General features: G+C 38.0%; 1 protein-coding gene across 1 annotated transcript; it reads right to left on the bottom strand.

Annotated features, from left to right (window-relative positions):
• Positions 1 to 1,196: 1,196 nt before the first annotated feature.
• LOC108675840 lies at positions 1,197 to 15,504 on the bottom strand. The gene is made up of 8 exons (XM_018163880.2): positions 14,356 to 15,504; positions 13,703 to 13,849; positions 5,880 to 6,154; positions 4,872 to 4,954; positions 4,323 to 4,394; positions 3,522 to 3,672; positions 2,829 to 3,039; positions 1,197 to 1,831 (listed from the first exon to the last, which is right to left on the bottom strand). The coding sequence occupies exons 1-7, from the start codon at positions 15,082 to 15,084 to the stop codon at positions 2,850 to 2,852; spliced, it is 1,647 nt and encodes a 548-aa protein (XP_018019369.1). The 5' UTR covers positions 15,085 to 15,504; the 3' UTR covers positions 1,197 to 1,831; positions 2,829 to 2,849.
• Positions 15,505 to 17,178: the final 1,674 nt, after the last annotated feature.

The raw sequence follows: 17,178 nt of genomic DNA, 5'->3' as shown, positions 1-17,178 counted from the left end.
ATTACTTTTTCTTTAAATATTTATTTACGTTGCCAAGCTTTAAGGATCACGGACTCATTCTCGCTCTAGTTCTCTCCTGCAGTGTATCCCGTTTTGCTGACATTTTTGCTTTAGCTTAACTCAATACCTAAAATTTGCGCTTATAGGTTGTTTAACTACCAAGCTAACGTAATTTTACCTATTCATGCTTGATAAAAAAATACTATTACTAGAAGGAAAGTGTTCTCAGACTCTATCTAAATGAAGGAAATTGTGTAGGAATTGAGAAATGTTTGTTAAGGCAGCGATATATCCTATAGGCTCGTGACAATGTAAGGCTTCGAACGAATTGCAATGCAATTCAAACCTACAGTAGTAACAATTTCAGATTTGATGCGAGGGCGACTTCACAAGATAAGCAGATGGTGAGGCGATAAAAATCAGTCATGTTTCCCTATTTCGTCCGTGTTTACCGTTATGAAAATAATTTTACTACTGAGAAATAATCATACGTTATTTTGCTAATAGGTAGGAACCAAAATTATGCTTCTCGAAAATCTTTTTCCATTCAATATTATGGCTACCCAGCTAAGTTTTGTAAATCTCTACGCTTGTGAAGACTTTGCGTAAAACTGTTGAACTTTCTTCGTAATTCATTTACCACACGCGATTTTCTATGTTATTTATGTCTTTAGGTTCCGCCATGGATATTGTATCTTCATTCATATATTTTTTCACAACATTCTGTCCTCAAAAATTTAAATTACTATTTTCTAGAGCGAATGATTAAAGATACTGCCACGCTATTCAAACAGCTTATAATATAATATAATAATACTAATAGCGGTTTCAGCGTTTATTAGGCCGTAGGCCTATCGCCGATTCTTAACATCGCAGAACAATCCCAGCATTTTGAGGTCTAGAACTCGCAACGCACTGCTACAATTCTGCTGTGCTTAATAACCGCCCGGCCTCCTCGCCGATTCTGACCAGAAACTGTCGCACAGAGCTGGGATCGAACCCGCGCCTCTCTAGTGCGTCAATCTTGGTACTCTGAACTTTAACCACTGGGCCACCCTTTGCTTTGCTTACTCCCCTAAGCTTTGACTTACTCTTACAACAAGCGTCAGCACGCGTATATGATTATTATTCTGAAGATATTAATATAACACAAATGGTAAAATAGTTTAACTAAAGAAAATGACCAACTAATTCTAATGCACGGTTGCCGCAAAATCAGTTTTGGCCAACCTGACGTGAAAGTCAAACGTGTATTTTGGTAGCGAGGATACGAAGATTTCGAGGGCACGACGCGACTGGCGCTTCAAGTCAATAACAACAAACTCTTCACTTCACAAACCCTTGATGCGACGCGATTTTGAGGCCTAATGCTGACTTGGTTAATAGAATAGAAAAACATGTGATGTGTTCAATAATTTAATGTAACCGTGAATAATTATTTCTTTCATTATTTTATTTTAATCACTCGTGAAGTCTCCTTCAAATGGGCAGGTGACCCCAGGATATATCACTTAAACAGGATAAAATGTAATCACTGCTAAAATTCGTCTCAAGTTACTATAACAATTTTCGACAACAATGCAATGATGTATCAACCATTTTCCTTGTCCGTCAACCACTGGTGTGTGATTAATATACGATTAAAACCCAAGAAACGGTAGACCTAACAAGATTCAATAATCCGTATGAATAAAATGATTTTGAAAAGTATTTATTTTGCAATTTCTCTGCATGTCACCGCATGGCCGCCAGTGTATAATGTCTTGAAGAGCAGTTCAGGTCTCAAATTATCTTGCCCGGGAATTTGCGATCCTCCAACCGCACAAAAAACCTGAAAAGTAGAATACGATTTTTACAATTAGAAAATAATTTTCATTTGAAGGAAATTAATCATTTTCTTTTTGCTTTTATATTTATTCTTTTCACTTATTAAGTCTCTTCTACCATGCAGACATTGTTGGGGTTTTGTAAGCCTTCGAGACAATCAATTTACTATTTTCATATATTTATGATACATATATTTATTTTTGATGTATTTTTCCATTTATGACTGTTTTAGAGAAACCTTGGCAACAAATGTTGGTCCAAAAATTGTGCGTACAAATAAGTTATTTATTGGGCATCCAAAGTTTACGAATGTTAAACATGGATCTAAGTAATATCATATTTAGATTAAAAAACTCTTCCTGAACATCTCAGCTAATGCAAAATTCTACCACTCTGAAGTTCAAAGTTTTTAGATTAAATTAACTAAAAGAAAATAGACATAGATATCGTAAATTTATAAATGCCAATAGTTCAACAGCCCTGTTGATTATCCTTCATCATCCTTGTTTTTGGAATGTTTTTGGTAATTCTCACTGGTGGCTATAATAAATACCCAATTTTTATCAATTGCCACAAAATTTGTGTTTTTTGTGTAAATATTATGGATACTTCGAAATATGATGCATATTTTATGGCACTCATTAATACTAAAGTAAACCTTTTGTGGAATTATTGACCATTCAATTTCTAACCTGTTCACGTGATACTTTCCTTCATTTCTGTACCATTTCCTTAAATAATCCCAAAATTTTCTGGATCAGTAGATGGCTTAACTACGCTTCTTCAACAAGAAATCTATAAAAATTGAATTCACGATTGATATCAACAGTAAAAAACTGCTCTGACTCACACCGATTCAATACTTTTCTGCCTGGTCCCTCCCGTTTGGAAAGACCCGGCGATTCTTGCTTCAATATTCCTCCCTTCAAGCCTTTAATACTCAAGGTGAATATTGAACAAATGCATCATATATACTGTGTTAGATTCCTGCCGTGACATACCTACTACCACGCCGCAGCATTTTACATCCATTGCATGATGTTGTTCGTTGACAACTCGATGAAGGTGCGATTAGGTGCACCGCGACTCCCAGCTGACGTCAGGTGCGCCGCGCCAGGGTCGTGATATACCTCCCGGATTTGGGGGAGATTGTGGAACAGCACACGAGCGCCCGTAGCGGTGAGGCCATTTCTCGGTAAGACCAGGCTCAGGCTGCGATGGCCATTAATTAAAGAACAAATTAATAATACTTTTTCAGGAAATCTGAGGCAGAATTTTTTTAAAGTTGATCGATAGAAAATAAATATGCTTGACTGAATGAATCACGTAAGTTGGCTACACCAGCTTTAATTGGAGGCTTATGTAGCCTCATTTTCTATATACCAAAATAACTCCCATATATTGTTAGTATAGACTATAGGGAGTTTCAGGCTGTGTCGAAAGCGCCAGGCATTTGGCTCCACTACCTCACAAGGTATTATATAAGAAACTCTACATATTGCAATGTTTTTTAATATTGTTCGTTCATACTTTGATTCAAAAAACTGTTTATGAAATATTTAGAATATTTTTCAACATCATATCAAATCATTTCGAAAAAGAAAGTCTTAGTTCTCAAATGGCAAGCGCTAGAGTAACAGAAACTGCCAGAAGTAAAATACAAATTATTTCAAATTGAGTTTATTCATACGCACCGAGAATTCTCGAAATTGCTCAGGATGGGGATGATCCAGTCCAAGTCTTCATCGTAGAGGTCTGGGAAGTGCCAGCGGGTGACACGACAATTGTAAAAACCATAAGGGAAGTAGTCGTCGGAAGTCGCTCCTCGTACACAACAAGCATCGTCTGAAGAACAGGCTGGACTCGAATGAACAAGAAACATTTTCTCAGCTAATTTATCCTTCTATTCAGTATTAAAAATCTTTGTTATCCTTAATCAATCCATGGTCCATCATTTTGAAGGTAATGACACGCCCGCGCAAAGAAATTGACTTCTAACCGAGGGTACTGTTGATTCAAACTTGCATTGGAAGCGCCTACACTGATAGCTGTTTCTTTCCAGCCTGCACCGTAAGTTGGCTGCATTGATGGCCTGAGGCAATGTGTAGTTAACGAATCGAATTTTTTTCAAAGTGCTGATCATTCTGGCCCATAAATGCCGAGTCAGTTTGCATTGTTCATTGTCTCCGCAGTGACGATGGTTAATAAAAGCCTCCGACCTCTTAGACGGGTCAATTGATAAATGACAGGGACGTGTTTGTTTCATTAAGTTATGCTTTCAGTAAATTATGTAAACTGGTACTGTAGCGTGGCGAAAATGTAATAACTTATGGTAATGCAATGCATTGGAATGGTATCCGTGCTACTGTTCGTCCACCACCGTCATTCATCGTTGACAAGAAACGGCGAGGTCGCTTTCTGCTTTTTAAATCATCAATTTTCAGTATCAGTAACAAAGAAGGGTTCAACTTAGGGTTGAATATTACAAAACTTACCAATTTTATCTGGAAAATCATCTTCCCAGGTGCAGCTGTTGCTGTCAAAACGTACACCGATCTTGCAATTCCCTGTTGGAGTTTGGGAGCCGTGAATCTATTTTTCACAAAAAGTCCGAGGTAAGTTACCACAAAATATCAAATTTTTATGTTTGGAATAATTTATTTTGCTCACTTATTTGAACGTGTTCGTGATCCTCATCAGTTGCCACTTATCATTTAATTTTCTCTTGCACATTCGATTTTCTTGATTAAATTGAACTCAAGTTATGCTTCATAGCTGTGAGCAGCTCTTTGTTTATTTGAAGTAATTAAAAAGTAAATGAAACGTAGAAACGCGCGTTTGTGTTTCCTAACAAACTTGCTTCACGAATAAAAAATGCAACATTAGCAATGATAACAATTCTGGGTAAAAAGTGGCTTTTGAAAGACTTTAAAATTTCTATGACCTGCAAGAGATAATATAGTAATTTATTGCAATTCAGAATCAGAATTCAGAATCAGAAACAATTTTACTAAAATATGAATCGATCTCAGGATACAATCTACCAATCTGCATTCCGACGCGACGTCGCCTGTTTAAGGAGGCCCTGACTTGACCAGGAGAGCCGTACAGAGTATCTAGTCGGTCACTGTAAACACAGGAAAATGCGAGAGAAAATATGATGGAAGCACACCTTATAGTAGAATGAAAAGAATAAGGTACAGTAATTTATGGAGTTTTCAAAGTTATTAAGAAGTTGAGATTTTCATTTCACGTCTAGACTTATGAGCATGGAACTTGAAAATTTCAACTCATATCGAAGCTACGAACAACCCCCAACATGGGGTGTTCCAACCACCAATTTTTCTTTTGCTGATTCTAGATAATACATCGCATTTATTCTTGAGAAAAGGTTTCTCACCCTAGCCCCCTGGCAACGATCTCCTCTACTGCCAACGAAAGTTTATAAGTAGTGGGTATTTTATCCTTATTTTTACAACACTTCTCTTTAACTTCACTTCTTGTTTGTCTGTCTGTCTGTCTGTCTGTCTGCTACAAATCTTGTAATCAAAATTTAATACACTTCTACTTATCCTATCGATCTGAAATTTTGCCCACTTGTGTAAATTTGGAGACAATGCATGAATCAAATGTAAAAAAATAATAATTTTATAAATTAAAAAAAAAATTATTTTTTCAATATTAAAAAAATTAAAAAATAATTTTGTCAGCTACAAATCTTATAACTGATATTTGACACACTTTTACCTGTCTAATTGATCTGAAATTTTGCACACTGGTGTGAAATCAGAGGCTATGCATGAATCAATTAAAAGAATAAATAATTTTGAAAAAAAAATTATATATAAAAAAATTATATATATTTAAAAAATTGAAAAGGTAATTATTAAATTTTCGAAAATTAGATGAGAAATTCATTGTACATCTGTACGATTGGAGACACTGGATTCTTTGGAAGTGTTGTCTTTAAAAAGTAGTTTTTAAACGTATATTTTATCTCCCTTACACTTTTCGATTATTTTTCTGAATTGTCAAACTATTGACCAATGTACCGAAATTTTTTGAGGATTGCTGCCATGCCTCCATCCGACTGCCTTTTCGGCCTCCAGAAGTAATCCAAGGGCAGCAGGCTGATGTCGCCGGTGTGGTGGGCGGCGAGGCGGGACAGCAGCTCCCGCAGCCCCGGGATGGGGCGGGTGTGGGTGGACAGCACCACGAGGCGACTGGGCTTGATGTTGTTGGACAGGCTGGCGACAGCTCGCTCTCCTTCATCACGGCTGGTGACTGTCCAATGCACGCCGTGTTCATATGTTGGAAGCTCATATGTCTGAAAATTCCACGGAAAATTTTCATACTGTAATTTATATAGAGGAAGATTAATTCTATGTACAGTAATGGTTGTTCAGTAACCTTAAGAGTCCCATAGAGCGGTCGCTGAACTCAGCATCGAAGCCAAACGGCCTCAGGCGGTTAAACTTCTCGCCCAGGCTGCCTTCTAACGTCGGCATCGTACGTCTGGCTGCACATTCCCCTCCTCCACTCCCCCTCCTCCACATTTTTAATCAGCGAGCGACATACTACTTATTTTTCTACGAAATTTTACTCTATTATCAAATTGGTTGTTTTCTTGCTAATGACCTTTATAAATATTATTGACAATACGTGTTAATAATTTACGGCAATGCTGTGTCGTGATAGCACAACCAAGTTAATTTAGGCTGTTTCATAAAAGCACGTGTAAAGATCGCTCTAGCATAAATACTAAAATTTCATGTCAATAGAAATGCATATATGTAAGTCACGAAGCATCGACAGTAATGTACAAAAATGTGTCTCGTGTGTCACAAAAATGTGTGTCTAAACTCGGCACTCTGCGCGAACTGACGGCAAATTTTGGCGGCAGCGTCTGGCAGCGTAGTGACGTGGCTGAGGCTGCGCGAGAATAGTGACGTATGAACTGCACTAATAATTGGGCCCGTATTTTTTTAATTACGTCGAGGCATACATTTTCATTACTATTTAAAAACTCTCAATTTCCCGAGTTACCGGAAAATTTCTCATCTTCTTATCTCAGCCGGTAATCGTTGCCCAAACACCAATGCCGAGGGATGTGGTACGGTATCGCCGTACCACATTGCCACGGCATATGGAATAGAATAGAATAGAATAGAAGTGTCGGCGCTGAAGAAATAGGCCCATGGCCTGTTGCCGATTCTTGAACTTTTCGTGACTTGATTCACAAGGGATCCGGCCTTTGGAACCCGATCTTTCCATAGCTGACGATTGATTGAGATAGCTGCTGGACTTATTGCCTGGTCCACATGTCGGTGACTCGAAGCGAGAAGAAAGGTTGTCGCATGGATGTGTTCCAACGCTGTTTTTTTAGTTTATAGCCGTGGCCCCTGGTGTTGGGTCTTGTTTCAAATTCTAGTAATCCTTCTGGGATTACTAGTAATCCTTCTAAGTCATGAGTATACTTGTATACTTCAATGAGGTCCCCACGCAGACGTCGATAACTGAGGCTTGGAAGCTTCATAATCTTTAATCTTTCCTCATGGGACTTGCCTTTCAAGCCCCGAACTATTCGTGTTGCGCGTCTTTGAACACTCTCTACTAAATTTCTGTCCTTTTCAAATTTCGGTGACCATACGACGTTTCCAAACTCTAGCTTCGGGCGCACGACAGCAACAAACAACTGCTTCATCGTTCCTGCATCTAGGAACTCGAAAGAGCGTCTGATCAGTCCAAGTCGTTTATTGGCTTTATTAACTTGACCTTCAATATGCTTCAATATGCTTGACCTTCAATATGCTACCATATCAGAAGTGCATGTAGACTCGAGACAAAAGTGAGCCTTGTGGTCCCGAGGACAACGGTTGAGAGGATGAGTGGGGAAGGGAAGGGCTGACGAGTAATTTATTGCTGTTAGCCGATGGCAGAGTGCGGTGTGTTCCCTCATCCCCTCACCTACCTTCTATAACTATACATAACTGTATAGTATGTATAGTTATACTAAATCTTTATGTATGTATATGTATGTATACTACTATAACTTTACATATTAATGTACTGACTGACGGGTATCATTCATTAATAGATATTGTAACATAGCAATGTTAACTAATTTAGAATTTGTAACATTGAATGTCATCGTTATTTGAGTATGTACTCATGAATTTATTGACAACACCATCGTTAATATCGCTCCAAATATTTTTACTAGCTGCAAACGGATTAGTTTGTAATGGTTTTATTCGATATTTAATTAGAAGCTCTTCCAGAATCATCAATCGCAATATTAAGTGCGCGAAGTTTCAAATCATAAAATATGGTAAAATTATGGAGAGATGTTCAGGCAGTTTGTTGATTTGATTGTCACCTCAGCCTCCACAGAAATTCGATAGGTAAGGGTATAAGGGCTTCTGTTTTCCCCTCTGAGCTCACTCTCATGTCATTATCTACCCGCCACAATTGTAAACAAGCTTGTGTTGTGAACCTCGCAGACATTGGCAGTGTTTTGGGGTGGTCCGTTGACAGGACGGCACTTTAAATCCTACGCCTTGCCTCTCCTTTTCACACTCAAACACAGAATATCACTCTATATTCATGCCTATAGTCCATATGAGTGTAGAATGTTAAACTTGAAACGTTAAAAAAGCAACAGTGTAACAGTTTAACATTATTGGTGCCTAAAAAACAGTGAATAGGTTAGAAAAACGCCAGTGAAAGTGAAAGCTTATACTGTAATCACTAACCATGTACAATGTGTTGCTGCTGGTAATTCTAATACTTATATAATTTTTACTGTAATTAATTGGCAGTTATTACTCAAAAGATCACAGAGTAATTATTGGCGCTAAATTGATCGATGATGTAGTAACGGAACGCAAATTCTTATTTCGTTTGGTATTTCATAATATAATATTCTTTTCATTTCATGACATGAATATTCTCTCACTTGTCATTTATTATAATGAAATGCATTTTATTCATGAGTCATTCGTGCAATGAATGTGCAACTGATAGAAGTAAAGCTATTATCATATATTAACAATTGACAATTTATAATTTAGATTATTTACATAACATTCAGTTCATACTGAACAAAACACAAGACGCGTATGCCAGCTGTTTAATTTTCACCTGTCCCTGTTATTGACGATACGAGGCAACAGGTTTTGCATGTAAAATGATATAAGATGCTCTTCCATGCGTTCTTGACAAAACTTTTTTTTCCATTTCAATATGTTCAATATGCATATCTTCGGGGATCCACGCCACGAAGATGCACTTGCTTCTCCCTGTAACCCTCAGTTGTCCTTGAACTTGAAAGAAGTATGAATGTCGTCTGTTCACAGTAATTTGGTCATCAACTAGTTTCAAATGGTCGCATTTCTTTTCACGGATAGCATCTTTATTTGTTCTGAAGTGACGCGCAGAGCTCGGGCACTTAATATCGACAATGTAGTCATTGTCTACGAGACCATCGGGCGAAGCGTCCAAGAATGGATAGACTTTATCCACAAAAAGACCACAGCCCCTAATTGTAATTACCATTTTTTCTTGCAATATCTTCACTGATATTTTTCCTTCTCTCTGCCCCATACCACAGCAGGGAGCGAACTAGTTGTATTATTCACCAGCCTGCAGGCTACAGCATCCTTGTTCGTACTTTTTCTCAGTTTACTTACAAGACCGAAGTTTGATGCTGTCAGCCTCTTTCTTTTCTCTTTGTGCCACAACAGGGAATTACTTTGTTCAACGGTTGAGGATTCGAGGATTTTAATTTGATCATCATCCAAGGAAAACGCCTTCAAAAAGCTCAAACTTGCTTCTTCCGTGACAAATGCAAAGGCATTGCTTTCATAGTCGTAACTAGGAGGGATTTTTTCTACTTAATTTACGCTCATGTTCGCTAAAAAGCCGCTTTCTAGCAGTTGCATTTTGATGTGCTCGCTGAGCTTCCATTTTCACAATTATGTAGCTTGTTTGGAGATTTTCGCGGGAGTTTCTCACTAATTTGTGAATGCAATTGGCCACTGTTGTGTTTTCGATTACTGCACCAAGTGCTCTGGTTTCGAAGCTGTTAGTCGAGCTGAAATTGATACTTTTAGCACCATTGAATTTGGAAAGTCGACTGTTATAATGTTCTATACGGTTACTGATCAAATCATGCAGTAGACTCTCTGAATGGTCCTTCACTCTATTTAGTATTTTCATTATAGCCTGAAAAATTACAGTTATTCCGAGATCAGGACAGTAATTATAATCGCTTTGGTTTTTACAAAAATATTTGCCGGTTATTGAACACCTCGCATGATCGTCGAACACATGTCTGGCACTGTTCACAATGTCTGTACGCAATCCGCTTATTCTTTCCGCTTCAGTTTTATCAGTCAGATTTTTGTGATGTTTGATTGCACCCGTTATGGCACTGACCAAGAGGTGCACGCGTCCTTGGACCAATTGTCTTTGATCTGCGGAACCGAGTTTGGCAGCTCCTCTAGATTTATAGGCATCTTCTTTCAAATTTTTCTGGAAATTCCTTATGATGTGATTTCGACATTCAATTGTTTTAATCTCATCAGGAGCATAGGGCATGATTGTCAACAGTTTTGTATAGACGCTACTGTCTCCGTCACTGACAAAGTAAGAATACTTCAAGCCATGTGTTTCAATACTTGTCGAGAAGCCTTCAACGAGGATGTCCGCCTCCATTGGTGCTGGACTTTCAGCCCAATTTAGACAGCAGGGATGATCATTGGGAACTTTCTTGTTGCGTTTTGCGTACGCACAGACCGAGCAAATTCGATTTCGTACGCCCATAAATAACACTTTTGCGTTTTGTAGCCGACGATTGCTGCAAGTCCGGAGAGAGAAGAATAATTGTGATCATACGATCGTTTTGACCAGGCCCCGTCAGCAGTTACCATAATTTCCGGAATTTCATTTGCATCAATTCTGTTCTCTTGAATGGCCAGTTCTTTTTCTTCTTCAGCGGCCATTTTCATGTTATCCATCGCTGTTTCTGACCATAGCTTACTGACTCGTTTTTCATATTTATGAAATGTATTTTGAGAAAGAAAATTAATGCCAAGTGCACCTAAAAACTCTGTTATCTGGGTTTTGCAAATTCCTATTGAAAGGGCTCAAGATACCGCAGAGTAGTTGGCTGAATGCACTCCGTGTTCATCTTTTTCTTCCTCAGTTCGGATTCTTATTTTCATTTTACACATACTACATTGAAATTCAAAGCTTCCAGAGAGTCCTTGTGGTATTTCTTTAACGAAAATAAATAAAATTGTAGAATGAGCACATGTTAGTATTATGCAGCGCCATTCTACACAAATCCGTAAATAGCGTTTTTACATTAAAGATCCTCTTTCCAGATAATGTCTCTAGCATTTTTTTTAATTGTCCTAGGATATCATTATTTGTAGAAAAGTGATCTTTCGCAACATCCACGTCGCATGGTTTCATCATTGCGTTTTTCTTGATGTTTTCATAGAGGTTTGAATTTAATGTTTGATCAATATTTTCGACGATACTTTCGCTTGTGGCGGTATTTTGTAGACTTTTCAGGAGCTTTTGTTGTTTTCTGCAAACCAAACAAAGGGGAAAAATTCAACATCGAACAATAAAAATAAGATATGGAGCACCAAAGCAACCATTTACATTTAAGTTTTAATGCACATGAAAAGTATAATGAAATAACTTAATGAATTTTCAGTGCCAATAAATTGTAATAATCGTCAGGTTATACAGACATGTTTTCAATACGAGTAATGAATGTCATGAATCTTACCTCCATCTTTTTAAATGTAGTCCTTTATTTATACGTCTTGCTGAGAGAATCAGCCTCGGACTTTTATGTTGCTTGCTAGAGAACCGCATGTTCTCACCAGTGTCACAACTGATGAAAAAAACAGAAGACTGTTATTCAAACGTCTCGGACCTTTAAAATCACCCCCTCTCAACCACTTGGGGAGGGGCTTGGAGGAAGAGCGTAAGGAATAGGGCCGTCCCTCTTGAACCGCTGAGTGATTATATATAATTAGAATGTCGGTGTAGCGGGCAAGCACTAGCATGTACTGGTCGTAATCGATATGTAAATACCTGAATGGAGGGCTGTGTAAGGTCTGGTGCAGCTTATTTTAATACAAGGATTCTAGGCACAAGTAAGTTTCAAATTGAGCAGCGGTAACACGTCGAGCAAATAAGCCTAATTTTTTATTATAATAATAGAAATATAATTTATTATAACAATAGAAATTTAATATCATAGAAATTAGCATTTTTACGATCATGGTAATAATAATTGATATCAGATATTCAGTGTGAGAGTAATTCAGTGGGCATGGTCTAATATTAATATGACAATTTATAAAGCGATGTTCAATGCATTGTTACGGACTACTTTTTATCCCTGAAAAATTTTTTACAGGAATACTACATGGTAGAACTACAGATAGGATAGAACTGCATGAAATGAAGAACATTTCTTAACCGTATTTAATAAATATCTGACATGGAAAATTTCCACATCGAATGGAATACTCCAATAAATACATAGAATCCTGAACGTATCGAATTTAATATGCCATACTCCTGCTAATTTAATTCAAAGATGTGCATTACAATAATTGTTCACGTGGTAGCAAATGGAAAATTTTATACTAAATTGTGATGATTTTGCATTCATTCTCTTCATATTTAAAAACATAATTACGCTCATGAACGACCATGACGCTCATAGACCAGACTGCGAAGTGGGCTGGAAAAGAAGAGTGCATGTTTACCTTGAAGAGAAGATTTATTGCCTGCGCCTGCAGGAGAGTTATAACAACCAAAGGTCTGGTCGTGCTTTAATCTACGGAAGTTTCACCTACCTTTGGGCTTCAAATGCATATATCTAATACTAGAATAATAATTCAGAAATGTTTGGGGTAGCGATCAATGAAGAATAAATAGTTAGACCGACGTATATCGAGAAAATGCAAGACAAGTCACACGCTATAGGAACATGGGGGTGCATAATTTTATCCTCCCTGATAACAGTCGAAATAAAAAAATTACATAATTTATCTAAATGCCTGCGCATTGAAAATAATTAGCCAGGACAGCATTCCAAATTTCAGACTTGTATCTTATTTATGAGGGGGGCTATTGCAGTTATAAATAGTTAAAAAATTCCATAGCCACTATCGCGGCTGAGCGCGTTGATGCCGAGTCCACGGAACTCTTAATGGGTTTGCGAAGGAGGAAAAGGTGAATTAATATAAAAAAGCGTTTATTAGGAAGATGAACGTCACCATTTTCCGCTTCAAAGGAAGCTTTCTTGACGTTTCTTTTTCGTATCGCTTGCTCTAGCCTTCTAATGTTTCTCAATTAAAATACAGAGTGTTAGTTCGTGCTTCCGCGCGAACATAAATAATCTCAATCTATTTTTTTGTATATTACTTATATTCCTTTCTTTGGAAATCATAAGATCTATCCGACTTTCTCGTAGCAATTAAAATAAAATTATATTGCAATAATCAATAGAATACAAGTTTTTTTCGGAATCAAACCAACACAAAATTATTTGCATTATTAAACCAGCAAGGAAGAAAAATATATAACTTGATCGTAGAAAACAATTAGTGTTGAGACTCATAAGGAGGGAATTTTTATCGCTATATATGGCCACCCATGACTCTTTTATATTACAATGTCTTCGCTGAGGAGAACACAATGACAGTGGGGGCATAAACTCATTATATGAATGGGTTATTGTAGCACAACTTCAGGCAAAACTGGGTCAGGAAGACCCACACAGGAATGATAAATTCTACGTTATATGTACATGGACCTCATTCTCTGAGCGATGACTCACCGGCCCAGGAACCTGGAATGTTCGAGAAGTCGCTCCCGTAGTTGCGCCCTGCGGTGGCGTCGCCTGAAGGTCGTTTTGCACTCGCAGCACGGCCGCGCCAGCGCCGGCGCAGTGCCGCGCCGTCGCCGTAACAGGAGGCTCTTGAATCTAAAATTTAGAATCTATTAACTCGTCAGCAACACGAGATACACTTAATTAACATACAAATGCCCGAATAAACGTGCGTAACACAATAATATAGTGCTTCAAGTTTCCACTTTAACAGCATTCATATTTTGATTACGATGTAAGAATGATCATTTTGTTGCAATTTAATTCAATTTAACCCTAAGAATTTATTTATTTTAACCTACTCCTGGCATTTTATTTGATTCATATCTAATATTTTAAAATTGAATCTTGAATCCATAGCTCTGAAATGATCTGTTGGTTTATTGAATGGTATAAAAACCGTTGTAATAAATTTGGAGCTAGTACATTAAATGATGTATTATTTATTGGTAGATTCATGGTATATTGTTTGAATTTTGCTTCAAACCTGCCAGTATACGGCGTGCATGACCGATCATGCTCCAAACCTGCTCTGTAATTCCAATCGGTCCTAACTTCTTCTCCCACTTATAACTATCTGTCTTAAAAGTCACTTTACTCGCCTGTAACGAATCCAATTTCTCCAAAGCTGCAGACAACCTCGCTCTGATCTCAAATGTCTCCATATTTTCCGCATGTTTCAATTTTAGACGACAAAGAATTTCCTTGCATTCATGTCGCCAGTTCTCATTCGCACCGGTGACCGTTACATCCCAGGCTTTCAGGTCTTGCTCTGTCGACAGTTTCTGCACCAGCAGCGAATTCTTCCATTCTTGGCATTTAATCTTCATTTCATCAATAAAGCTCAATATATCGTCTGATACGGATACTAAATTATTCACGCGCCCAAGATTATCGTCTATTGTTGCCCGTATTTTCGCCCATGAGTTCAAAACAGATTCATCCTCTTTAAGTTGATCGTCTATCACCACAATTTTGTGCGTGACGTGCGTGCCCCTGGTGCACGTGAAGCACACGAGTTCCATGCAGTCCACGCAGAGGTAATCCAGCGCCTTCCCATGATGGAGGCACGGTGCCTCTGACAGCGAGCTCGGGGCATGTGGGCGAGCCGTGTTTTCCGAAGGAATCAATGCGTAGTTGACCAATATTTGATCAATTTGTTGGGAAACTTGTTTCCCACATTTTGGGCAATTTTTGGTTCCAGGGAGTTTTAGTAAATTTGTAATGCAAGAGAAGCAAAACGTGTGGTCGCAGGTCAGGCGAAGCGGCTTGTGGTTGCCCGAGTCGAATTTCTCGTTACAAACGTCGCACTCTATCGTCGCACTTGCCATCTTGTGAAGAGTTTTTAAGTTTCCTGTAACTATTATTGAGTGATGTCCAATTAAAATATAGGTACACTTCACACAAACCTTCTGAGTGATAGTTAGTGCTCCAGCATCTGTTGGTTTAATATGCTTGTTTGGTCGACATCACTCCTATCCTCCAAGAAAAGGCAACTCGTTTTACTCGAATTAACGTGGAAGTTATGATGCTAATGCGCAAAAAAGTCTATTGTAGCCTTCCTTAATATTATCAGGTGAGAGACGAAAACACTTATATATATTCGTACTTTGTTTGATACTTGCAAATCAACAATGAAACGTGGTGCTTCATAGATGTAAATCTCATATAAACTGCAGAAACTTTTACTGTCTACAAGCCAAATTTCCTGTAATCTGTTCCTCTACGATAATACATACTATAGTTTTTAATTCTTCAAAATTCAGTCTGGAATTAAAAATTTAAGAACAATCATTGATAATGCTTGAAAAAATGGTTGTGTGGGGAGCTGTACCACTGATTTTCGACATCATCATACATCTTCCCACTAATTCATATTTTCAATTAGTTACAGAAGAGTTTTTTTCTTCCCAGCGTTTCTGTATATTCGTATAAACAGGAAAAAAATATTTTAGTCATGAAAGTCACTGAAGGCGCATATGCATGCTGGCGCTGTGATCACTGATTCTACTCTTCTCACTAACTTGGCAAATTGCGTGAAGAATTCAGTGTTTAAATTTTTAATTTCCAAATGGAGTGGGGGGTATAAACGAAGCAAAAATATCTTCATAGACAATTTACATTTCCTGCTATTAGTGCCTTTTTCGGATTTAAACAAGAAGAAATTAAGTAACCATCCAGTATATTAAGATTGAATTTACTGCCTTGCACGTCTGCCTTGCGTCTGACATGCAAGCATCTGATGTTACTCGTGAGGTGACGTCATCTTGAGGACCTCATCGGGAACACTCAGAGAAATCAACACACTTTGTCAAAATTGTGATACACTTCTTGCCCTTGCTTATGTGGGCCTTCTTGACTCAGTTTTGCCGGCAAAAGGACGTATCAGTGCTACCTGCAGAAAGTGCGTAACTTTTTGGACAATATGACCCCTTCATTTACGTATATGAGTGGACGTTCAGCTCGTAAGCGACAGCGCTCAAAAACTGATAAAATAGTGCCTTCTGAAATGAGGGTTGTAGAAAATAGCAATTTGCCTCACTCCCTGGGAATGTTATTTATGAATGTGTGACAAAGTTAAAATACAAAAATTTAAATTGGGATAATAGCTTTTTCGATCACTAAAATAACACGAATTGGAGACAACTTAATGTAATTCTTTATTTCCATATTTTTCATTGTTTTATTAGAAAGACATCAAGAAGAATAAATTTTGATAGAAGAATAATGAAAGTATTCGGTTTTGAGAAACCGCCGCTCACGATATATGGACAAGTTTTTCGTTATTGTTATTGTTTTCGATGCGTTCTCTAGAAGCGAAAGTTAAATTAATTAAACAGAATGAGCGGCCGCAGGGCAGGCAGAGCGGCTTGTGATTGTCCGTGCTGAATTCTTCGCAACAAACTTCGCACTCCAACGTTGCGGTGGCCATGTTCTTTGTCTTTGTTCACTTGAATAAATAACGTCAATGGCACATCTGAGCACAGTCTTCAAACGTATATTGAAACAGTCCTCAAGGCATAGTCTGCACAAATATACGTGTTGGCTTCATAAGCATGTCAACAACTTACACTCAATGAACGGTGATCTTTAATAAATTGAGACGAACTATTTTTTATCATCTCTTACCATCTAATTATATAGAATAAATGAATACATGGTAGATGTTAATAAAGTTGCACCAGGCTGTATATATTTCCTGTAAGTGAAAAAGCAGCACAAATTAATATATTAGAAGTTAGTTGCTAATATATGACTGGTAATGCTGGCGCATGCAGCGTCGTCAAGCAGCGCGCGACCAAACACGCCCCGCGTTGTTAAGACGCGCCGCTGCTTGTCGGGCGCCTCGGGGCTCATCCATTACCTGACATTGCCAGCAGCACTTGATGCGGCGGTAAAATTTCCTGACATTGCCAGCAGCACTT

The sequence above is a fragment of the Hyalella azteca genome, unplaced genomic scaffold, assembly GCF_000764305.2.
Source record: "Hyalella azteca isolate HAZT.00-mixed unplaced genomic scaffold, Hazt_2.0.2 contig7651, whole genome shotgun sequence".
NCBI lineage: Eukaryota > Metazoa > Arthropoda > Malacostraca > Amphipoda > Hyalellidae > Hyalella > Hyalella azteca.
Note: the sequence above shows the minus strand (reverse complement) of the source record. Positions and strands in the feature narration are given on the sequence as shown.